The following is a 25337-nucleotide window of genomic DNA, read 5'->3' as shown; positions in this document are numbered from 1 at the left end:
AAATGTGGTCTAGAATCTCAATGGAATATTAGTCAGCCTTTCAAAAGAAGCAAGTCCTGCCGTTTGCAGCAAGATGGGTGAATCTGGTGGACATATGCGAAGGGCGATAAGTCAGACACGGAGAGACAAGCACTACATAATACCTCTCAGATGAGGAAGCTGAAATAGTCAAATTGATAAAAGAAGAGAGTAGAGTGGTGGTTTCCAGGCCTGGGGAGAGGGGCAAATCGAGGGCACGGAGTTTCACTTGTACAGGATGAGTAAGTCCTAGAGATCTGTCTGGCACAGTGCTTGTCATAAATAATGCCATTTTATACATGTAAGACTGTTGTTGAGAGGGTAGATTTTAGGTTGTGTTCTTATCAGAAAAAAAATAAAAGAGGGTAAAGGAGGGGATGGGTGTGCTTATGGTGTAAGTCATGATGGTTTTACAGGTGTTACTTATCTCCCACGTCATCAGGTCGTACGCACGAAATCCGTACAGCTCCGTGTAGGTCAGTTAGACCTCCTTAAGGAGGTCAAAAAAAGAAAGTAGAGAGGACCCCGATTTGGTCCAGGTTGCTGAAGGCCTCGGAACAGGGCCAGTGGGACACATTTATAATCCACATTAAGTGAACAAAGGTGGCCCAGAATGCTACAGACTGTCTTTTGACTGTATAAAAAGGTAGAAAACAAAGCCTAGAGATAGACATGCAAATATTACAGCCGTTACCTCCAGGTGGTGGGATTACAGATGATTTTTTACTTGTATTTCTTAAGCTTTTCTGTATTTCTTCCACATGAGAAAAAACAATAGAGGTGATTTTAGAATCTGAATTTGTGCCCGTCACAGTGATTCGTTGCAGACAACAGAAGCCAGTTTTTCTGGTTTGAGCAGAGTGGGGCTTATTCCTGGGTGTTCAGATGGAGATTCCAGGACTACCAGGGGAATCAGCTTTGATGCACCATGACCAGGGACAACACGGCCTAGACAGTCACCTAACCCTGCCCGAGACTGTTGCCATGGGCACAGCACTGCCTGGGATGCTCAGGCCCAGACACTGGAGCCCGCTGCTGTGGGAGAGCCAGAACTTTCTGTTCCCTGCCAGCCAGGCACCTCATCTCCACCACGCATGGTGCTCACATCCACCTTCCACACTTCGGGCAGGCATCTGCCCAGAGCAGCTGAGACCTCCTGCAGAACCCTAGCTGCAAGGGTGTCTGGGAAATGTAGGTTTCAGTTTTTCCAGAGACTGACTAATGTAGAGCCAGGCCTGGAAGGAGGGGATTGGCACGCATATTCAATGAATCAGTCTGCAAGTTCCACCACGGAATCAAAACAAGAGCAACAAAAATGGTCACTTACACCCTTCTGAAAGCCACATGAAGGCTCAGATCGTCCATTGTATTGTCTTAAGGACAGCAGGAAGCTTTCTCTTAATCCAGAGAGCACTGGCCATCGGAGCCCCTAGCCCTAGCCTCCTCAGTACACAGTGGCCTGCCTTCTCACTGCCTGGGGATTTTTCCTGCTGCTGGAGACCCCTTGGTCACTTGTGCAGCAGGCTGAAGCGTGCGGACTTAGCGTCTCCAGGAGACGTCAGCCAGTGCCCCACTGCCTTGTCTCTTGGCTGGGAGAGCTCTCACTGTCCCAGGGCTTCCTGGTGGACTGGCTTCCTGTCGTCCCCAGGGGTGGGCTCCCGCAGTGGTGGGCTCCTGCACGGTGGGCGGCCTGATAACACCCATGATTAACTGCAGTCTCTTCCTTGTCTCACTTCCCTACCCCCTTGCCTTCACCTCCCATATAAACTCCTGGTGCGTCGGGGCAACGCCAATGAAGGCGTCGTGGCCCGAGCATGCGCACATGTAAGCCTCAGGCTGGCTCCCGGAGTTGGTTTAACAGGTGTGAGGCTGCATCTGTGACCTTGCATCTGTTCATACCAATCTGGAAAGTCATCCTGTTCCTGGTTCTCACCCTCTCTGGCAGGGAACCAGAGGGCTCCAGTACGCTCCCAGCCACCTGCTGCCTCACCCACGCTGATGCACGGCCGTGCCTGCACAGAGGGCATCACCCTCCCCAGAGTTCAGCCCGACCCCTTTCTGCCCTTTCTTGCCACATCATTTATTACTCCTTCTGCCCTAAGACCGTGACAATATGCCGTGAGGTTCAAATTTGAACCTGGGGTTCTGAATATGCCATCCTTGGTTTAAAAGGGGACCGCTGTGCGCTGCTGTTAGCGTGGGAGTTTGCAGTCAGCTCCGTCTTGGGTTCACACAGCAAACACCTCCCGCAGCCTGCTGGGCGCCAGGCCCTGTGCTGGGCTTTGCTGCGCAGGGATGCGTCCTCTACTAAGGAACCGCCCTTGCCTCCTGCACCGCGGGTCTGCCCTAAGTAGCTGCGCAGCAGCCTAGGGGCAGGGAGCGCGCGTCCTCAGATCGCACCTTCAGGCAGGGGGCGGGGGAAGCAGCTTTATCGATCAACCACTTCGTGTCGCGCATGCGCTTTGTCTCCTTACAGCATTCTTGGGGGCTCTTAGCATCCCCAGCCCACAGATGAAGAAACTGAGGTTCATAGAGGTTGAGTGACATTCTGAGGTCGCTTGGCAGCAGTAAGGGGGCAGTGCTGGGCCCGGGACTGGGAGGGTCTGACTCCGCATCTGTTCCTATTCCTGGTATGTCCTGGCTTCTCAGACACGGGACATCCCAGAACGATGGGCTCCTGACATCGCTGGGTCCCTGCAGCTCAGCCATTTAACCAGGAGCCTCTACGTCGTCTTAGCACTGGAGACTCTGCAGGGCACCTCCAGGTCCCTTGTCCTCATGGAGCTTCCCCTTATTGAGGAAGACAGACACAGTAAGCAGACACAGATAAGATCGCTTCAAGTGGGACTGAGCGAAGGCTCCCCAGCCGGTGATGCGAGGGAGGAGGATTTTCCACTGCTGCGTAACAAACGACCCCAACCCTTAGCAGCTCACAGAGGCAATCGTTTCTTGTCTTGGCGTGCGGGGGGGTGGGAGCCTGGGAGCAGCCTCTCTGGATGGTTCTGACTCAGCGGCTCTGAGATCGCCAGCAAGGCGTTGGCTGGGGCGGCTGTACCTGTAAGCTCACTCGTGTGGCCGGCGGCAGACCATCAGGTTCTTACCACGTGGGTGTCTCCACGGCTGCTCACAGGACAAGGCTTCCCCCAGGGCGAGAGGTCAAGACAGAGATGAAGAGTGAGACACACACACGCACATGCCCATGTGCACTCACACCCATGCACGTATGCACACCCGTGCACACACAGCCCCTGCTTGCTTTTGTTTCTGTCGCAGCTCTGATGAGATGGAAAATAAACACAAAACACGGTCCTCTGCTGCTGCTCCTGGGGATGGCCCATCCTCATGCCTCTGTGGCTTGCGTTGGCTTCAGGCTCCCTGAGGGCAAATCTGGAAAGGCTTCCAGCTAACAGAGGGCACATCTGCACCTGGTTGCATCCCCTGGCGGGGGAAGCAGCACACCCTTCCGTTGGCCATTCTGGTTTCCATCAGCCGCCAGCTTGGGGGGCTGTGGCCTGTGTTGGTGTGTGCTGATGCCACTTGAAATTGCTGGGCAGGGAGTCCACGGTCCTTCTAGAGCAAGGGGTTTACGTTCAGGCATCTGGAACACACGTGGCTGGGAAATACCTGCTTTTCATGTTATTTGCTACCAGTGAGAGCACAGGGGAGTTTGGGCGCTGCCAGAGACGCCCACCTGTGACCACGGCCTGGAGGTTTGAGGAACAAAGCAGGGACTCATTCCCCCTTTTAAAACAGCTCATCACTTTGTTGAACCGTTGTTCACGTTTTCCATTTTGAAATCGTGACTTACACACGCAGAGGGCATACAAAATCTGTGTGCACATGCATGTGTTTGTGTGTGGGTGCGGTTTAAAGATTCACTCCGGTGTAGGCAGCTGTATTCAGCACCCAAGCCCAGCAGCCTGGAAAGCCCTTAATGTTCCTCTGACAGCAAGTCCTCTCTGGGGGGTGACGCATGCCCTGACTTCTTGACAGTCACGTCCCTGCTTGGCTTCACGGTTTAACTCCCAGCTGGGCATCTCTCAGCTGAGGCACTGAGTTTCGCCTGTTTTGCTTCAGTCCGATGGATCGTGACGTGTGCCCTCTTTGGCCACCTAGGCCACTCGCCCTGCTGCTGGGGGCGGCCGGGGCTTGTGTTCCCCTGGCTGCTTGGTGTCCCTTGTTTTGTGTGGCTGGGCCACATTCATCCATTTTCCTGCCGTGATGCATTCCAGCTCGGGGCTCTGGGAGCACCACACCTCGGCCATGATGTGTGCCTCACTGGTGTTTGTACCTCGGAGCACAACTTGTGGGTCAGGGGGTGCTCTTACTTTCCTGGGTAACACCGTCTTTTCTACAACGGAGCACTTATGTGTGCCAGGCCCTGTGATGATGTGGGGAAGCGCGGAGTGGTATTAATCGAACCGTTATTCCAAGAGATCTCAGCTGCAGACTGGCCCCTGCTGTGGGGGAGGGATGGGCTGCTTGAGAGGCCTAACAGGGAGGGAGGCCTGGCTGAGTTTGGAGAAGGTGGCCAGAGATGCCCCCGAGTGAGGGACACAGTGGCAGAAAGTGACTGATAGTCAGGGGGTGTTAACTACATAAAGGACTGCAGGCGGGAGGAAGAGTGTGTGCAAAGGCCCTGAGGCTGGAAATCCATCCGGATTTCACAGTTTGAGCAAGGCCTGTGGGGACAGCTCCTCTGTGCCGTGTGTGACATCAGCTGAGGTTTTGCTCACGGTGGCTGGCAGCTGGAGACTCAGCTGGGGCTGTTGGCCGGGAGCCTTCCCCTCCCTCCTCCCCCTCCCTTTCCCCCTCCTCTTCCTCCCCCTCCCCCTCTCTGGCCTCCCCTCCTCCTCCACGTGTTAGCTTGGGCTTCCTCTCAGCATGGCAGTTGGTTTCTTAAGAGCAGGAAAGCAAAAGTTGCCAGTTCTTTCAAAGGTTAGGGCTGAACCTGGCAGGGGCGTCATTTCTGCCATCACAGAAGTCACAGAGTCCACGTACAGCCACTGGCCACTCACGTCACAGACCTCGTCTTTTTTTTTTTTTTTTAATAAAAATGGTGTCTATTTAAGGTGTACCACATGTTTTGGTATACATATATACAGTAAAATGACCACTACAGGCAAGCTGACTAACGTGTTCCTCTCCTTACATAATTGTCTTTATTTTTTGTGGTGCAAGCACCTGAAATTTATTCTAGCAAATTTCTAGTACACCATCTGCCCTTATTAACCATAGTAACCATGCTGTACGTTAGAGCTCCACACCTACTCATCCTACCAAAACTGTTTTTCCAACTTGTGGAAAACTTCAAACACGCACAAAAGTAGGCAACACAGTGTCCGGACTCCCCCCCGCCGCGATATATCCAACTTCAACAATTATCAGCTCACCACTAATCTTCTCTGTATTATATATTTTTCAATTTTTTAATAACACAGCACATATACTGAAAGTGTTTGTGTCGTAAGTGTGCAGCAGGGTGGGTTTTCACACCGTGGGTCTCCCAGGAGAGACTCTGGTACCCAGTTCCAACACGTGTGGGAGGGGGGCGAGTGCCCACACCACCAAGCCATTCTCTAACACCCACTGCGTGTCCTCTGATTCAACCCAATTCTATCACTCTCTACCCGGAGATAGCCTCAGATCCCCCACATGAAGGGCTCAGTCCTGCAAGACTGCTCCCACCCCCACTTCAGATGCCAGTCGCAAGCTTAGCTTGTTACCTGTGCTTCTGACCAACTGGCTATAAATCAGAGGTTCCCGTGACTTCCCCCTTGGGTTCAATTAATTTGAGTGGCTCACAGAATTCAGGAAACCAGTGTACTCACTACAGTACTGGCTTCTTCTAAAAGGACGTAACTCGGGGACAGCCAGGTCGGAGAGATGCACAGGGCAAGGGATGGGGCAGGGGCGTGGAGCTTCCCTGCCCTCTGGGCACACCACCGTCCCCGAATCTCTGTGTGTTCACCAACTGAAGCTCTTTGAACCCCATCCCTTTGGATTTTTCTGGAGGCTTCATTACGTAGACCTGACTGATTAAATCATTGGCCGTTGGTGATTGATTCAACCTCCAGCCTTTTCTTCCCTCCCTGAAGGTCAGGGAGTGGGACTGAAAGTTCCAACCGTCTATTCTTGGTTGGTTCCCCTCACAACCAGCCCCCATCCTTAGGTGCTTTTCAGAAGTCACCTCATTAACATGACCCTAGTTATGGTGGAAAGGGGCTCTGAAGTGATTTCAGGGACTGAGGACTAGAGACCTAATAGTGTAACAAAAGATGTTCCCATTGCTCTCATTGCTCAGAAATTCCAAGGGTTTGGGGGTGCCTGTTGAGTCTGACTCTTGATTTCAGCTCAGGTCATGATCCCTGGGTCCTGGGACCAAGCCCCAGGTCAGGCTCCCCACTCTGTGGGGAGTCTGCTTGAGATTCTCTCTCCCTCTCCCTCTGCCCCTCCACCGCACGTGCGTTTTTGCTCGCTCCCTCTCAAATAAATGAATAAATGTTTTTTAAAAAAAAGAAAGAAAGAAAATTGCAAGGGTTGGGGTGCTGGGAGCCAGGAACTGTGCACAAAGACCAAATATATGAGACACACATTTTGGTAATCTGAGTGACCAAATATATACTTTTTATTAATCGCGATTTTGCCCCTGGGTAACCAGGACCTGGATCGGGACACAAACATGAGCAGCACCTACAAGCCCTCAGGGCCCCCTTCCGTCATCCGCCCAAGGAACCTCCACCCTGACCTCTAACACGACAGAAGGGGTCCGGTGTGCTTGTCAGCCGTTGAGGTGCGGCAGGAGGGCACCCCCATGCTGGCTGGTCGTGCCACTGTGAATTTACACAGCCTGCGCGAGCCTCAGTCCCTCTTCCGCACAGTGTGGACCACGCTGGGCCGGCCAGCGTGCTGTGAAAATCTGTAGCATGTGTCACGGCAGACGTAGGAAAGGACGTGGGATGCTCTCCTAAGATCAGCAAGGCCGGCTCAGTGGGAGAAGCCATTCCCCTGGGCTTCAGTGCTGATGGGGCCATGCAGCTAGTCTGCAAAATTACTGAAAAAGGCAATTTGAAAAAAAAAAAAAAGACTTTGGGTTAAGTGTGTTTTTATTTCTGTAGCTCGCTGGCAGTAAAATCCAATTTGGGACGTCCAGGGATTAGATTCCCAAACGTGCTTGCTCTAGCCCTTTGCTCCTTCAGACCCTGGGAGCCCGGCTGTGGCTTTAAGCCCTTCGCTTCGAGGATTTGAATCCCCAAGTCCCTTTGCTTTGGTTTACAGAGCGCGAAGGCACCGCTGTCAGGGATGCCGTGTATTTCACAGGCTCCGTGAAAGTTCAAGTGTGCGCGATACGATCTAATTGTCCAGTTCCTTGACATTCAGGCTTGTCTCCTTTGTAAAGTGGTGTAATTGATTTCTGGGTACTTGAAAATGGAGCTGGTAGTGGGGCTATATGCTGGAAATACCAAGTAGAGGATGCAGGGAGGCCAGCTGCACGTCCCTCACTCATTCCTTCCACAGCGGCCTCACGGGGCCCAGGGCACAGAGTTCTGGAGCCACAGGCCCCCCCTCTGGGAGTGATGATGACAGCCAAGGTGATGTGCACTGGAGGGGGTTGGGAAACCAGCCGAAAGCTTCCAGGAGGAGGTGGTTTTCAGGGTGGAGTTCTAGGTCAAAAGCCCAGCAATGGCGCACCCTGGGGACTGGGGCTGGGGGCAGTCTGCTGAGGCTGGAGAAGGGCTCCCAGGGTCGCTGGGGACCTCATGGGTGCCCATATCTAACGTCCTCATGCGGATCCCCCATACTGGAGGGTACTTACTTGCATTCTAAGTGTGTGTTCTCTCTCTTTGCAGGTCTGAAGGAGAAAGTTCCCGGAGTGTCAGGTATGTGGGCCATCAGCCTCCGCATGAGCTTCTTGCGTCCGGGGAGTGGGTGGCTTCCATGAAACCATGTGCTTTGATTTCTCTCTGATGAGGTCTCACCAGGTCAGAGCCCTGCTCCCTTGCCACTCCTGGCCCTGGCCTGCCACCCGCGGACCTTGGCCATGCTCTGTCTGCTAGCTTCATGTCCGAGAGCAGCAAGAGCCCTGGTTTACTGTGCAGGCTTTCCTGATTCTGGAATGACCTTCCTGGAGGTCACCCTGCTTGGGGGTTGTTTCGTCCCCTCAAGGGCTGTCGTGGTGTCTGGTTTACCTAGACTGTGACATATCGAAGACTGGAAGCTTCTCAGTTCAGACAGCCCCCGGGACCAGACTTGGGATGTTTGGTGGAAGGGCAGGCTCCTGCCTGCCTTGACTGCTGCAGTATGTCTCCATGGCACATGGAGCAGATGATGCTTGCAGTTGAGACCCTGCCTCTCTCCTCCCCCACCAGTGGAGGGTAGGGGGTCAGCATGGAGGGGGGTCACAGCGGGGATACTGACTGGACCGAGGAGAGGGGCTGGTAGGCACCAGAACCCCAGGGTGCTAGTGGTCTAGCCCAGGGGGCTGGGGCCAGGTCTCAAGGCTTGAGTTGGGGGACCAAGAAGGCCATGAGGGATGGGAGATGATAGGGTGCTGATGAGGGTGGGAGAGGGGAGGAGAAGCAAGGAGGCCATTGAAGAGTCACAGGGGACGCCCAGGCCCCTTGGCAGCAAATGGGATTTCAGATTTGTGGCTGGTTTGAATCGCACTGTGACCAGGCTGGGGAGATAAGAGGCTCATCCTGGGCCTGGAGCTGGGAGTTTCAGGCTTGGGTGGGGTCCTCTAGGCAGTCTGGGGAGAGAGAAATGCAGATGGATGATGGTGGCTGGGTCCTGGGGAGGCTCCAGGAAGCAGCACGGGGAGGTCCCATTCTGTACTCGTGCACTTGGCTTTGGCTTAACCCAGGAGACATGCGTGGTGGTCCCAAGCGAGGGAGGCAGAATAAGGGGCAGTGGGAGGGCAGGGTTCCAGCAGGAAGCAGAGGCACACTCAGGGTGAGGGGGGTACTGAATAGAGTGTCATACAAGGCCTACGAATGGGGTGAGGGCCAGGTCGCCATAGGCCTGAGAACGGAGAGGAGATACGCTGAGAGATGGAGAATGGCCAAGGCCAGGAGATGCCGGAGGAGGGCCTGCTGGGCATTCTGGAACCATGGCCCACCCTGAGTATGTGCAGCTGTGAAAGCCGGGGGAGGGTGCCCTCGGTGGGCTGATGGGGGAAGAGGCCCCAGGTATGTTGTTTCGTGAGCAAAGCAAGGGGCAGGAGAGCGTGTATCTCGCATTACATTTTGAATAAGAAAAATCAGATATAAGAACACGGTTTCTTGCTTGTAAAGTTTGCATAGGTAAGTAATGGCAGGAGACACAAGCAGTTATTAGAATGGTCCCTTGGGAGATGGGGAGCAGAGTGCGGAGGTTCAAGAGCGGCTGTGAGCCTCCTCGAAGTGTGTACTGTGCTGTTGCTTGAGTTTGGAACCACGCAAATGTCTTAGCTATCCAGATATTTGTTAAAGGTGAAGAGCTGTCTGAAGAGAGGGTGGGGTGCCGAGGGGTAGTGAGCATCCCGTCACTGGGGTATGCACCAACGTTGGAAGGGGATTCACGGGGGGAATAGGAAGGAGAGGGCCCTCAGCCCCACTCTCCACTGCCTCTCTCTGCTTTAGGATCTGAGCCCCCGCCCCCCTCTGCTCTACTCACCCGGAGACCAGTGGGCCTTCACCTGCAAATTCAGCCAAGTTCCTAATCGAATGGGTGCTGGGAGACGTGTGTGGGGTGGATGTTTAGCCCTAAACCCCCTGCCTGCCCACCCCCTGGGGGCTGTGTGTTGTGGGCTCTCGGGAACCTGGTTTTGCAGGGCAGGTATCGGACGAGAGCCCTGAAGCTGGAGCGTGATACCCCGCTCAAGGGGAAGGGTGGGAAGGACATATCGGTGAGGGGACAGCACGGGCAAGGACCTGTGTGGAGAGAATAAGGAACGGCCTGGGAACGGGAGCGGGGCACTGTCTGCAAATTGGAACATATGTTCACAGCTCGAGCCAAATGGTTCTCAGCAGGACACCTAGAGATGAGGAGCTGGGCAGGGAAGAAAACCGATGGGGGTCCAAGCAGAGAAGGCTGCATCTCAAGTTTTTCTAAGGCTCAAGAACCCAACCCCGTAGCGACTTCTCCTGTGCTGTGTAGACTCTTGGGCACAGGCCCGGCGACCTTTAGGACTCCTGGGAAAAGCCACTGCTGGGACTTTAAGATGCTGTTGTCAGGCCTTGACTGCATCTCTGTCCTGTGCCAGGCGTGTGTTTTGGCCCCCAGGGAGCTGTCACCGCAGGGGGTCAGGCCTCTCTCTGCTCACTAGCACAGGGTGGGTACAGAGGCACAGAACAGGAAGCCCCCCAGATGGTTCAGATCTGACCCACTCTCTGTGCTTCGGGTTACTACCCCCGGACAGCTGCAAACTTTGTTTCCCAGGGAAGAGTGGCCATGAAGTGTCTTCCTAAAGGGACCCTGGTCTTCTGCCTAGTGTTCTCCCATGGGGGGGGGGCACCAGAAGGATTGTTCTAGAACTCAAGTCTGACAGTGACTGCCCCGCCCCCCCCTTCACCCTCCAGGGAGCCCCGTTGCCCAGCACCACAGCTGTGGCTCTCACTGAGGCCCCTGGGGCCCGGCACCTGCCACCTGCACAGCCCAGTTCCCTGCTCCTGTCCCCCATGCATCTTCTGCAGCCACCCAGTGGTGCTGCTCACCGGTTCTAGATGCATCCATAGATTCCCTGCCTGCCTTGAGCTTCTGTGGGACTAATGCCGTTTCCTCTGCCCCCTCCCCTCGGCAGACCCGAGCCTTTCTCAGAACCCTCACATTGCTGCCTCCCCGAAGCACCGAGGGGGTCATGGCTGAAGAGCCCTTCCCCTGCTTGCGCTCCTTGGCTTTTTGTGCTTCCTTCTGATACCCCTGTTCGCGTTGGTTGCTGTCCTACCGACTTGAGCCCTTAACCCCCCACGCAGAGTAAGGAACCTGGGTGAGGCCCCCCGGTTGTCTCCCAGCACAGAGCACAGAGCAGGCACCAACAGGCTTAGTGGACTGAATTCACCTTGGTCTCACTGGGAACCCCGGGCACAATGCCTTGTCCACAGAACGGGTACAAATTAATGTTTGCTTAATTGGATTTAGAACTCATAAATATTTTCAGGCCATAAGATGGAAGGGGGAAAAAATTGGACCATCTACCCTGCTTAGTGGATAATGCCCCCCCTTGCTTCATCCCCCTTTCCACAATAAACACCAAAAATCGTGGGCAGAGGGGGCTACATTTGACTCAGAAAGGCAGTGCCTGGATGTTATGATCCCAGCTAAGGTCTGGACGGCCACCAAGAGTTGACGGTCTTTGCTAAATGTTAAGGAAATGAACCCTGAGAGACCCTCCTTGGCTGACCCGCCCCCCACCCTGAGGCCCCTGCTTGGCAACGTTTTCTCTTTACGCTGCAAGGACAGACATGCGGACATGCGCCGCAGGCTTTCTGGTGGGCTGGTGGAGCCCCCCCAGAGCAGCAGGTTCGGTTTTTGCCAGGAGAAGCCTGTTTGCGGATGCGTGCGCGCTCCTTTTCCCCGAGGCGAAACATTTGCAAGATCAGATGTATTCATTTTCCACAAATGAAATGACTCAGTTTTGACCATTTTGCAAACGTAGGACTTTGCTCCCTTGCTCCCAGGGCGCGTGTGTCTGTTTTCCACTCCATTCTGGGGGAGGCTGCCGACGCCCTCCACTTTGAACCTTGTAATGATTTATCGGTTGTGGGGAGGTGGGAAAAGAAGAGCTTTGCAGAGTTTGGAGTTTGAAAGAATGAATAGCTGCACAGAGGGCCCAGAGAGGGTGCTGATACAGTGTTTGAGGTTCAAGGACTTTGTTCAGCACAAAAGCCTTGTCTTTTGTTTTTCCGCGGTTCTCATTAACTCCCTGAAATGAACCCAGCCATGTTCACTAGCAGGAACAAGTACCATTTAATGAGTGTTCACTGTGGGTCGGGGCCTCACCTCACCTGCACAACCAACCCCACCCCTTCAAGAGAGTTATGGTGAGCCCCATTTTGTCTGCTCTGGGAAACGAGGCAAAGAAATCCTTGAACAGCTCCCCTAGATAACAGGGCTTTCCTATGCAGACCCGAGTCTTGACACCCAGAGCTTTTCCAGTTCGAATAGCCTTCTGGTGCTTGCGGAATATACAGATTTGCAGGCTCTGTCCTTGCGGATTGTAACAGGCGGCCTAAACACACAGCCAGGCTGTGCCTGCCTCAGAAGCGTGGGCGGATCAATCTGCAGGAGCACTAAACAAGGTAGTTCCCCTAGATCTCCCCGGGAGGGATCTTGAAACATTGACTGGCATTTCCCAAAGGTCCCAGCCAGCAAGTTTCTCAGGACCTTGAGCAGCCGGTGAAACCTGAGGGCTGCTTGTCTGGGGAGCATGGGAGCTGCTTCTGGAGAAGGTGGGCTCGGTTACAAATGTTGTCTTAATTGGAACTAAGACATGTAAGTGAAAGCAATTAGTCAAAATTAATCCATTTTCCTGTGAACATCTCCCATCACTCCGTGCCAAAGCAAGGCAGCCTTTGTAATTAACTGGGCCATTTGCCCCCCTCAAACCCAAAATGAGAACATGCAATTTATTTTGTGTGCAAGGAGGTATGAAAATTGCCCAAGGTGGCAGACAAAGCTGGGGCGTTTGCGGTGCTGGGTAAACAGAGTTGAACTGTCACCTCCGGGATGGAATGAGAGCTGGCTCCAAATCAGGCAGAGGGGCTGGGGCCTTCTGGGTCCACAGGTGCTGTGCTAAGGGCTGAGCGGGCGGCCGCGGGAGGAGAGCAGAAATTTCTTAGCACTGTGGATGGGAATAGAGGCACTGGGGTCAGACGATTCTGAATTAAATTCTTCTTCTCCTCGTCCCTACCCTCTGTGTCACCATGGACCAGACACTGAGCTCTGCAAGCCTCAGAGCTGACACTCTTTCAGTCTTTACTGAGTACCTACTGTATGTGTAAGCGAACCCAAGTTCATCCGTCTGATGTGCGGCCAAGACCATCGCTGAGACATCAAGCATGCAGCGAGGAGAGCGTTTATTCCAGAGGCAGCCAAACTGGGAGATGGGAGGGAAGCCTGAAATCCACCCCCTGCCCCAGGAGGAGAGTCAGGGATACTTAGGGGCAAAGGAGGAAGGTCTGGGTAGAAAGTTGCAATTGTGCTTTTTTGTTCTGTTAACCCTTTGGTTGCTGGTTTCAGTCCCCACTGTCTTTTGTTCGGTCCTCATCCTCGAGCATATTGGGACGATGACTGCTCTCTTTCCTTCCCACTACAGTGGGGTGAAGACTGGGGTAGAGGAATGGAAGCTTTCTGCACTGGTCTGGACTATTCTAAGTACTATTTGTACTTTGGTCAATAGTTCTTGTACTATGTTCTATCGAGGGTTTTAGGGGAGGGTGATTGTGACCCAGTAGCGTGTTGTGCTCATGGACTGATTTCTTGGACCAGCTCTCCCTAAGTAGTAGTAGTTTCAGGTCCATCAGAGGCTCACAGGTCTGAGCGGGGTCCTTTTCGATGTTCTCCCTCTTCCCAGGTAGGGAACCTGTGCATTCTCGTAATTCGGGTGTGATGGATCCAGGGCTGACTTCCCTGTAGTTTTCTGAGGGTGGCCAACAGCCCCTTGAAGGATGTTGTCCAATGAGGTTGGAGCTGGTCCTCTGGGGACCTGCTCTTCAGGTCCTTGGTGACACCTTTTGATGTCACTAAAGGATTCAGGCAGCATAAGGCCACACTTGGGAAGAACGTCAAGTTGCTGGAAGCAAACTTATGTATTGACTGTACCTGATAGTATAATTCCCTGATGTGAGTCCTCTGGGAACTCCTAAGTCATGAAAAGAACGTGGAAAGTCATCCATATAACATTTCACAGCGGCTACTCTTATGCAAAGCAGGGCAGATGGCAAGGCTTTTTCCCCGAGTTAAGTTGGTGTCTTGGCATATCTTTGCCGTAATTCATTTTTTCTGTTTTTCCAGTCAGTTGGGATCTCCAGGAGGTGTGTGATTTCCATTGAGTGTCCAAGGCATCGGACGCCATTCATGTGATTTTTCACTCCAGTGTCGCTCCGAATTATTAGCAGCAGTCTAAACCTGGGAATGATTTTGCTTGCAGGTGTTTTGACAGCTTCTGAGGCCCTGGGGCGTCTGGGTGGCTCAGTCGGTTAAGCATCTGCCTTGGGCTCACGTCATGATCCCGGGGTCCAGGGATTGAGTCCTGCATCAGGCTCCCTGCCCATCAGGGAGTCTGCCTCTTCCTCTACCCATTCCCCCTGCTTGTGATCTCTCTCTCTCTCTCTCTCTCTCTCTCAAATAAATAAAATCTTTAAAAAAAAAAAAAAGAAACTTCTGAGGCCTTCTCTGAACAAAGTGGAAAAGCTTCAACCCAGCTTGTAAAGGTGTCTGCAAATATTAGCAAATACCAAGAATCATCTGTTGTTTTTGGCATCCTGGTAAGGGCCACCTGCCAGTCTTCTCCAGGTTTGGTGGCTCCAAGCTGTATACCTTTTAAAACTGGCGGGGGCCCAGTCTAAGGATTATTTCTAGCACAAGTGGCATGTTTCTAAGCAGTTCTCTGAAGATTGGAACCCACAATATACTACCAGATCCACTGAAGAGTAACATCTTTCTCATAATGGGTGCTTTGGTGAATATGGCCAATTATTTCTTCCATAAGATGTTCTGGAATAAGGATTCGTTACACTTCCAGCCAGTATTAGTGCCAGCAGGGTGTCCAAATCCCCATTCCTTAGTTCCTCTACTGTCCTCCAAGGAATATTGGGATTGATATTTAGTTAAATCTACGTTTGGTCCTAAAGCCATTATAGAGGGTGTTGGAGTCTTTGTATGGGCTGCCAGCATGGTTCCCTTGGGCAGTCGTCCAGTTTCTGGCATGCTTGGCAGTGGACAATAGCTGATGGGTCACCCCTGCATCCAGCTCTTCGTTGTCTTTGATCTGTGAAACCATCCCCATCCATGAACACTTCAAAGTCTGGATTTTCCAATGGCAGATCGTCCAGTCTGGACGGCTGCAATAAGCTTGTTCAGTGATCCGTGTGTCTCTGGTGATCTTTCCGAGTGGCCCCTATAGCACAGGCATGGAGATGGTCTCCACGTGGGCCATTGTGGCAATTTTCCTCTGACGTTTACTTTGGGCTGTCGAGTTAGTTTGTAGCATTTCAGGAAAAAGGACAGCTTTAGTTCTCAGTGATTCAAGTCAAGACAGTGGGAGAAAACTGGAAACCTTAGTTTGGAGAGTTATAGTCAGATATTCAAGGAAACCAGAAGAATTCAGGACCCAGCCCAGTGTTACAGGCAACCAACCAACACTCAAGGACAGTTCATCAGAACTAGAATCCAGCACCTTCAAAGTGTGTTACTGAAACAATTTCTCTCTGTAAGAGTCACCCTCATTTCCACCAAAGATAGCCAAATTAAGACTAAGTCCTTTGTAAAATAAGTCCAATTTTAATAAAGTTGGCCTGTTTACATAGGTGTAGAAACAATGGTGATTGGTCAGATAGGTTTGGTTTTTGTTTTTAATCTGCTTTGCTGGATTCTTTTTTTTTTTTTTTAACACTCTTTCTATTTTAAAATTTATTTAAGTAGGTTCTACACCCAATATGGGGCTTGAACTCATGACCCCGAGATCAAGAGTCACAGGCTTTACTGACTGAGCCAGCCAGGCGCCCCTGCTGGAACTTTTCATAAGGAATGTCAGATTGAACTTTTAACCGCCTCTAAAGGCTAGGAAGCCAAGCCAAATACTTGCCATCAGACTTTGCCTGCAACACCCATAGATTTGGGTGGATTTCTCTCTTCTCAAGGTCCCCAATATATCCTAAGGATCCTGCACCTGCCAGGAAGTGACCTTTCTTTTTTTTTTTTTTTAAGGTTTTATTTATTTATTCGACAGAGATAGAGACAGCCAGCGAGAGAGGGAACACAAGCAGGGGGAGTGGGAGAGGAAGAAGCAGGCTCATAGCGGAGGAGCCTGATGTGGGGCTCGATCCCAGAACGCCGGGATCTCGCCCTGAGCCGAAGGCAGATGCTTAACCGCTGTGCCACCCAGGCGCCCCAAGGAAGTAACCTTTCTTATTCACCTGGTAAAGCTGCTGGAAACTTTGTAAGCAAGGTATCAGGTGATTTTTCCAAGGGGCTTCATTGGCTCCATAAAGTCAACCGCAGTTCCTCAAAGCTGTCTGGTCATATCTGAGTCGTGGATATCTTCCTCAACTATGACATTTCCAGTCCAAGCCTTGAGAATATGACCAGTGTTTCCAATTGTGTCCTGTTACAAGGAGAACAGATTCTTTGACCTTATCCAAGTAAATACATTGCCATGAAAATATAAAAATACTCACTGAGAGTTTCTGAATTCTGGTGGTATCAGGTAGAGAGGAAGAGATGAATGTTTCATATCTGTTTACAAAGAAATACTTTTTTTACCAAATTTCTGTAAGTCCTAGGCAGGCTTCAATCCGGAAGAGCAAACACTAGAGAACCAGCAGTGTTTCAAACAACGGTCTGTTTAAATGTAGGTTCCCCATTAGTTCTGGAAATTCTTACTCAGTTTAGCTTTACAATCTTAAAGGGATCAGAGACCTGTATTTGTCAATACGATGCAGTTGACAAGGAAATTCTGTGACACACGGTTCTTCAATAATTAGAATTACAAGTGATGACATTATACCAAGACACGTCAGAACCTTAGGAATTGTATAAAATTTCTAGAACAGTTATAGCACTCAACCGTACAATCTAGCCTAAGATGGGTTTTCAGTCCTTGTTTGGCAATGCTTCCCATGTGATTGGAGATAGCAAATGAACAAGCCTAATTAGTCATTTAGAAGCTGAATTTTTGGAAGACTGCCAAATATCAGAAGATTTTAAAGCACGTGCCTAAATAGGATTACGGATCATTACAAAACATGATACTTGACTTAGCCAAGGGGACAAGAAGAGATTCTCAAGGCAAATGCAGAGGGTTACAGTTGTTAACAAACCTTAACTCTCTTAATATTGAGCAGACTCAACTTTCCTAAGTAATCAAAGACCTCACAGAGACAAGACATAGAAACTTTGTTTTTCTAGGCAGCTTAAAGATAAAGAAAAACCTTTGTTTATAATTTAGATCGATAAGAAGGCCCTGTCATAGGAACAGAGAGAAAACCCAAGTTCCAGTCTTCCACCAGTATCCTTCTGATATTAAAACTCATTCACTGCAACAAGGTACATTTTTAAAAATGCATGCAGTCCCTCCGTTTTCCTCTGTGTCATCTCCCACACTGATATAGACTGACTTTGACAAGGACATCCAGGGCACCGCATGGAGTTCTTGTGATGGGAGTTGGGATGTGCTGACCAGCATCTCCAGCAGGAGCGAAGGTCTCCCAGCTGTAGGAAGGCTGCCAACAGTCCTCAACCCTCAGACGCCGTCGGGGACGGCCTTGACTGCAGACAGCTGCCTTGGCAAGGGCATGCCCCCTTCCCAGGTGGTCACATCCAAGGACCGTGATGATGCTCCAGCCCCTTTGACCTAATTTAAGATGGCTCCGAAGGGCAGTCCAACTCTTGGAACTCCTCGGAGAGTCGCCTACGGCTTCCGTTGGTGTTGAATCACCGCTGAACTTCCACCCGATCTTGTTCTCTTGCTCTCCCTCCGCTTCCCCAGGTGTGGAGTACTCTTTCTACATGCTAATCTCCATAATCTCAGTCCCGGCCGTGCATAACATTCCTTCCTCGAGATTCCCTTCTCACAAACCGTCTACAACTTTCCTTTTTACATTCATTCGGAGTTTGCCCTAGGTTTTCCCTCTTCAAGTAACCAGTCTCACTTTTCATTGCACACAGAGTTGTTTCCCTGATTTTTCCCAGGGGTCTCGATTACATTCATTGAAATCATTTACATCTGTGTATTTGTTCTTTGCTGGCCCAGAAAGCTTCATTGGCGTTAGACAAAGTTCTTTTTTCTTCTCTGATGCATTTTGCAAGGGAGATAATATGAACTTGCTTGACTTTCAATAAACACAGGCAGAATAAAAATTTGTACTTAATGGCAATTCTAAAGGCATATCCATTTTAATTAAACAAACAACCTTAAGTTAGCTTTAATAGCAAATGTTTTCCAAGATCACATGAACCGGAGAAATAATTTGGGTGAGTTTCTATCTTTCCGAGTTTTAGAATAGCCAATCCTTATAAGCACTTGCCTTTAAACCAACTACACAGGGCACTTCCCCAAATTAATTTTAACAATACCGCCTGGAGGTGGAGAAAACATCTCACATTTACAACATATATGGACACACCTACAGACACAAAAGCAAGATGCAGACAAAATCTTAAGGCCCAATTTCCAAATCTCCCCCCTTTATAAAGCATTATCTAGCTGCAAGATGGTATTATAATGTATGGGTCCATTAATTGGTCATTTTTCTCAGGAGTCTAATGAATCTTGTGGCCCAGCAGAGTTGCAAAGAAAGATTGCCCAATTTTGGAGTTGTGGGCCGAGGCTCTCGGAAGGGGTCCATATGTGTTCAGCCTGATTCTGGAGGCACTACTGGTCCTCTCCTTACACAGGAAAGAGAAGGATTTCATAGGAACCAGACTCGAGTCACTGAGCTAAGAACTCATCTGGCTGGAAGTTTTAATTTTTTTTTTAAGATTTTATTTATTTATTTGACAGAGAGGGAGAGAGCACAAGTAGGCAGAGTGGCAGGCAGAGGGAGGGGAAAGGCAGGCTCCCCGCTGAGCAGAGAGCCTGACACGAGGCTCCATCCCAGGACCCTGGGATCATGACCTGAGCCAAAGGCAGACCCCCTTGGCTGGCTGGATGTTTTAGAAAAATCCTCTGGTGACTGTCTGGAAGTGGGCCAGAGATATCTGGGGGGTGTCAAAGCAACACCAGCCTGATAGAATTAGTTAGGTAGTGTTCTTTCTCCTGAACTTTTTGGGAGAGTTTGAGAAGGTTGGTGTTAATTCTTTCAGTGTTTGGTAGAATTCACCAGTGAAGCTGTCAGAGGCGGGACTGGTTTGGTCAAGAGGTTTTCAATTACTGACTCAATCTCCTTATAGTTCCAAATCAATTCCGATTTTCTCTTTCTTTGTGATTTAGTCTTGGTAGGTTTTATGTTTCTAGAAATTTGTCCATTTTGTCTGGGTCCTCCCAGTTGTTAGAGGACACTTGTTGAGAGCACTCTGGTCCTTTCTGTGTCCCTAAGAGTCAGTGGCGATGCAGTCTTGCAGCCTAGCAGTGTGTCAATTTTGTTGATCTTTTCAAAGAAACAACTTCTGGGTTTGTGGATTTTCTCTTCTGTTTTTTCTATCCTCTGTTCCATTTATCTCTGCTCTAGTGTTTATTATTTCCTTCCTTTCATAGCTTTGGCTTTTTCTAGTTTCTTAAGTTGCATAGTTATGGTGTTGACCTGATGTCTTCTTGATTTTTCTTTTAGGGGGGTGGGCAAAGGGAGAGAGAGAATCTTAAGCAGGCTCCATGCTCAGGGCAGAGCCCAATGCGGGGCTTGATCTCACAGCCCTGAGATCATGACCTGAGCTGAAATCAACAGTCGGACACTTAACCAACTGAGCTACCCAGACACCCCTCTGTCTTTTTTTAAAAGATTTTATTTATTTATTTGAGAGAGAGTGTGTGTGAGAGAGAGAGCACAAGCAGGGGAGGGGCAGGGGGAGAGGGAAAACCAGACTCCTCTGCTGAGCAGGGAGCCCGACACGGGGTCAATCCCAGGACCCCAGGATTACGACCTGAGCTGAAGGCAGCCACTTAACTGACTGAGCCACCCAGGCGCCCCGTCTTGATTTTTAATGTAAGTGTTTATAGCTATAAATGTCCCCCTTAGCACTGCTTTGTTTTCTGTGAGTTTTGTTGTAGTTCATTTCTTTCATTTCTAAGTATTTTCTAATTCCCTTGTGATTTCTTCTTTGACACATTGGTTCTTTAAGAATATGTTTTTAGTTGTCATAGATTTTTGAATTTCCCACTTTTCCTTCTGTTACTGATTTCTGACTTCATCTTATTGTGGTTGGAAAAGCGACTTTGTATGACATCTATCTTATAACAGCTACTGAGACCTAACTTGTGGCCTAACCCAAGGTCCGTCCCAGAGAAGGTCCCGTGAGCCCTCAAGAAGGACGGGTGTGCTGTCGTTGGGTGCAGTCCTGCATGCGTCCGTTGAATCCGGTTGGGTTATCGTCTTGTTCAAGTCCTCTGCGTCCTATCTTCTGTCTGGTTGTTCTGTCCATTATTCAGAGTAGGGTATTGAAGGCTCCAACAATTATTTTAGAACTGTTTTTCCCTTCAGTTCTGTCAATTTTTTCATCATGTCTTTCGAGGGTCTCTCGTTAGGTGTGTAAATGTTTATCACTTCATCTTCTCGCTGTGTTGGACCTCTTAGTTAATACACGGCCGGCCTACTCTTTCCGTGACACTTGGCACGGATCGTCTTTTCCCGCTCCTTCATGTTCAGTTTTTTGTGTCTTTGGATCTCAAGTGTGTAGACAGCAGATAGTTGGATCATGTGGTTTTTTTTTTTTTAAGGTTTTATTTATTTATGTGACAGAGAGACAGCCAGCGAGAGAGGGAACACAAGCAGGGGGAGTGGGAGAGGAAGAAGCAGGCTCCTAGCCGAGGAGCCCGATGTGGGGCTCGATCCCATAACGCCGGGATCACGCCCTGAGCAGACGCCCAACGACTGCGCTACCCAGGCGCCCCGATCACGTGTTTTTATTCCTTCTGCTAATCTGCGGAATCTATTTACATTTAAAGTAATTACTGATAAGGAAGGACTTACCTCTGCCCTTTTGCTCTTTGTTTTCTATTTGCCTTCTTGCTTTTTGTCTCCCATTTTCTGCATGACTGTCTTCTTTTACGTGTAGTTGATTTTTCTGTCTAGTGGAACATTGTATATTCCCTTCTCATTTCCTTTCATGTATGTTTTATAGCTCGTGTGTGTGCGGTTACCACGGGGTTATATTTAACATCCTAAAGTTACAGCGCCCTCATCTCAATTCATACCAGGTTAACCTCAATAACATGAGAACTCAGCTTCTCTACAGTCCTAACCTCCCCCTCTTTCAGTTACTGAAGTCACAAAATAACATCTTTATGCATCGTGTGTCCAAAAGCATAGACCCATAATTAGATTTTTTTTTTTAGATTTTATTTATTTATTTATTTGAGAGAGAGTGAAAGAGTCCGAGCAGGGGGAACAGCAGAGGGAGAGGAAAAAGCAGACTTCCCGCTGAGCAGGGAGTCCAATGTGGGACTCAATCTCAGGACCCTGGGGATCATGACCTGACCCAAAGGCAGACGCTTAACTAACTGAGCCACTCAGGTGCCCCTAGGTTTTTAACTATATTAGTCTCAGGGCATGTGGGTGGCTCAGTTCATTGAGTGTCCAGCTCTTGATTTCGGCTCAGGTCATGATCTCAGGGTCATGAGATTGAGCCCCACATCTGGCTCCATGCTTGGCGTGGAGTCTGCTTGGGATTTTCTCTCTCCCTCTGCCTCTTCCCCTGCTCCTATGCTCTCTATTTAAATGTTTAAATATATGTGTGTGTGTATACGTATGTATCAGTCTCTTAATGTAGAAAACACATAGAGCTGTGAATCAAAGTTGTAACAGTACTAACTTTCATAATTGCCTGTGTATTTACTTTTACCAGAGATTATTCCTCCAGAAGGCTTCTTGAGTTATTGCCCAGTGCCCTCCCTTGCCTTTCAACCTGAAGGACTCCCTCCACTGCAGCCCTGGTCCAGTGGTCAGGGCAAGTCTCTCTGCTTCAGTTTATCTGGGAAGGTCTTCTTTTCTTCCCCATTTTTGAAGGACAGTTTCACCAAATGTAGGATTCTTGGTTGACAGCTTTGTCCCTTCAACACTTTGAACACCTCAACCCAAGCCTTCTGACCTCCAAGGTTTCTGATGAGAAATCTGCTCACGACCTTATTGGTGAAAATACGACGAAAGCAATCTTCCTCTGAGCTTCCGAGATGTTAATAATGACCCTTATTGCGTTTTATGCAACAGAACATTTTCCTATAGTATCGTGATGTCTGTTAAGTTGTAGCAGCATTTTGAGACCAGAGTTTAAACCAAAGGAATTGAGTTTTTGAAGTGTAGACACGATGAGGTCTTTAAATTGAAAATTACAGTTTTTGTCAAACTGGAAATGAAAAGACCATGGAAGTAGCCTACAGATTTTGATTTCTAATAAAGTAAATATCAATCTTGAAAAACCCACACAGACACAAAGCTCTCTGGGATTTTTTTTTTTTTTTTTTTTTTTGAGTTAAAGGGTCTTGGGAACAAAAAGTAAGGAAACTGCTATGGTTTTATCTGTAGCCATGACTGGTCCCTGACTCGGCCTGGGTTTGTGGTCTGTAGAGCTCAGGGAGCTTTGGTGACCTGACCGACTTTGACCCTAGTGACCTTGTTTCCTACCTTTTTTTTTTTCCTTTTTTCTTTTTTCTCTCCTCGATTTTCTTTACTTTCTTTTTTCTTATTTTTTCCTCTCATTTTTTCTTCATGCTTTTCTCACTTTTCATTGTTTTGGGGTTTTTTTCTTTTTTTGTCTTTACTTGGTGTGAGGGTTTGAGTACAGCGAGCAGAGGTCACACCGTTGGCTCGGAGAGTAAGCATAGTGTCGTTAGTATTATTAGCGTGGTCGGCGTTGTTCGTATTAGCGCGTTTCGTACAGTCTGTACGGTTAGTTAGCATAGTCAGTGTTGTTAGTTAGCCTAGTTAGTAGGCATCGTTAGCATTGCTGTGTAGTATTGTCGGTGTAGTCAGCCCGTCCCCGGGCTCGGGGCGTCACGGCCGTTTCTGTGGAGGAGGAGAAGCGTACTGTGTGCGAGTTCCTCGGGACCATGTGTGAGGGCAGCTTCGCCGCCACGGAGTTGGCCCAGCACCTCTTGGCCAGGACAAAGGTGACTGTGAAGGTCATCGAGAACACCCAGCAGAACACCACCGGCCTCCAGGGACTTTTTTGTGAAGCCCAAACTATGAAGGCCTTGAATGCCCCCAATATTATGAAGTCGTGTGAGGGGACCCACACTGAGAAAATATTCCTCGTTTGAGACTATGTAAGTGGAGGAGACCCGTGTGACTCCTTAGTGCACCACGGCTGAGTGACCGAGAAGGGGCTCCAGGCAAACTCTGCCGGCTGTCGTCGGGCGTTCGGTATGGCCACCAAAAAGGTGTTGTGTGTGGAGATCTGACACCGGAGAATGTGCTTTTTGTTGGGGAGCTGAATATAAAATTCACAGAATTTGGCCTCGGCATCGAGTTTGCTGGCTACAAACTCAATGCTTTCTGAGGTAGCCCCCCTTTTGCTGCCCCAGGATGCACCCCGCGCTGAAAATATGACGGCCCTCCCATGGATGTGTGGCTGGGGTGGTTTCGTATTGTTCGAGCACTGGGTGCCCGCCTTTGTGGGGGAAGACTTCTGGGAGCAGCAACAACAAATAATTAAGCAGGGCGGCTACATTCCGGTATTTATGTCCCTCAGATGGGAAAACCGCTTGACCACATGGATGACCATCGACCCCAGCAAGAGAGGAAGGTTAAAAGATGTTATGAGGGGCGTCTGGGTGGCACAGCGGTTAAGCGTCTGCCTTCGGCTCAGGGCGTGATCCCGGCGTTATGGGATCGAGCCCCACGTGAGGCTCCTCCGCTATGAGCCTGCTTCTTCCTCTCCCACTCCCCCTGCTGTGTTCCCTCTCTCGCTGGCTGTCTCTATCTCTGTCAAATAAATAAATAAAATCTTTAAAAAAATAAAATAAAATAAAAGACGTTACGAAGGACCTCTGGGTAAATATGGGGCAGGGGGAGCAACTGAGGCCTTACAGGGAGCCATCCTGTGATGACAGAGACCCCAGGGTGACTCAGGTGATGGCAAACATGGGCTACGGGTGGGACCAGATGCAGGACTCCTAACAGGCTGGAGGTGTGACCACGTGATGGCCACCTCCCTGCTGTGAGCTCTAAGAAATGTGAGGCCGAGGGCCGCACCCTCATGGTAAGGCCCTCCGCTTCTGCTGACCCCAACAGCCACAGTCCTTCCCCAACCCAGGAGGTTCAGCAGGCCTCAGAGGCAGTAAAAAATACTGCCGATGAGCCACTGTATACCGGCCTCATTCTTCAGTGGAGGAAGCACAGTGGCCTGAAGGGGACCAGAAGACAGAGCAGAAGGACAAAGTGCCTGACAGTGCCCTACCGAGCCTAGAATCCAGGACCACCAGCCCCAGCCCAACCCCCCAGCGGAGCCCTGGGGCCTCCTCCACCCACCCCCCTGCACCAGCAGCAGTAGTGAAGCCCCAGAGGGAACCAACTGGCCCCAAGGTGTGTCCTCAGAAAGAGACTCCACCTCCACCTCCACCCCCACCCCCACCCCCACCCCCACCCCCACCAAGGTCACGGGGCAGCCTGATGAAATGACCCCAGTGCCTCCATCTGGTCATAGCCGGGCCGGCAGAGGGCAGTGGGAAGGGTCTTAGACTTGATTCTAAGGCATCTTTGTTTTAGACATAAGAACCAATGTCACAGAAATAGAAGTCAAGCCACTTTTCTCTCCAACGGCCAGGCAGGGACCAAATGAAACACTGGAGCAGTCGAGCCACGATCCCAACCTTTGAAATGGAGGGAAAGATGCCGAGCTCCGGGAAGCCCAGCGACATGGTACAGGAGATCAGCCAGGGCCTGAGCCCAAACGGCCGCAGTTGGGAGCGATGCAAGAGGTGCAGGCTGGGTGTGCAGGGATGCTCGAGCGAGGGGACGTGGTCCCGGGGACAGTGCAAGTGTGCACAGTGCCGCAGGGTTCTCTGCACGGGATTCAAACCAAGAGGGTATCCCTGTGTCTGGCCTACAAGACGAGAGGCCGCCGTAGCTGCAGGTGTGTCCCTCTGTCCCCACCTGGGTGAAGCTTCAGAGACTGCACTGTTTTTCTTGAGGCATTTCTCCCCTCCCCTCCTCTTCTCTTAGCTTCTGTGTTTGGGGAAGAGGGGGGGTTCTTCCAAATCGTGTAATAATTTGATGCTCCAGAAAGATGTATCACAGGTATCCTGTTTTGCATCCTCCCCGCACAGAATCGGGGCTGCAGACATTCCAGTTTGAGAGGCGTGCAGTGATATAGAACTTGGGAGTTCATCAGAACAACTAAATGGGGAAATGATGAGAGAATGATCCCAGGAGTATTGCAGGGAAACGCAGAGATTGTGCATTGCTTTCTATGCTAACATTGCCCAACATTTTCAGGGGGACCAACGGGAACATTTGGTCCTGTGGCCTGTG

At 50.2% G+C, this 25337-nt stretch overlaps 1 protein-coding gene across 1 annotated transcript in view; it reads left to right on the top strand.

The window, feature by feature from the left end:
- IQSEC1 (IQ motif and Sec7 domain ArfGEF 1) overlaps positions 1–25337 on the top strand; it is a 379884-nt gene that overhangs the window by 113829 nt on the left and 240718 nt on the right. The window contains exon 2 of the mRNA XM_087866742.1: positions 7869–7898. Within this exon, the coding sequence (XP_087722868.1) occupies positions 7869–7898 (30 nt within the window). The remainder of the gene's footprint in view (positions 1–7868; positions 7899–25337) is intronic.

This window comes from Ursus americanus, chromosome 14, assembly GCF_024610735.1.
Source record: "Ursus americanus isolate L20-20 chromosome 14, mUrsAme1.1.p, whole genome shotgun sequence".
NCBI lineage: Eukaryota > Metazoa > Chordata > Mammalia > Carnivora > Ursidae > Ursus > Ursus americanus.
The sequence above is the reverse complement of the archived record's forward strand: the minus strand, read 5'-3'. Positions and strand labels throughout refer to the sequence as shown.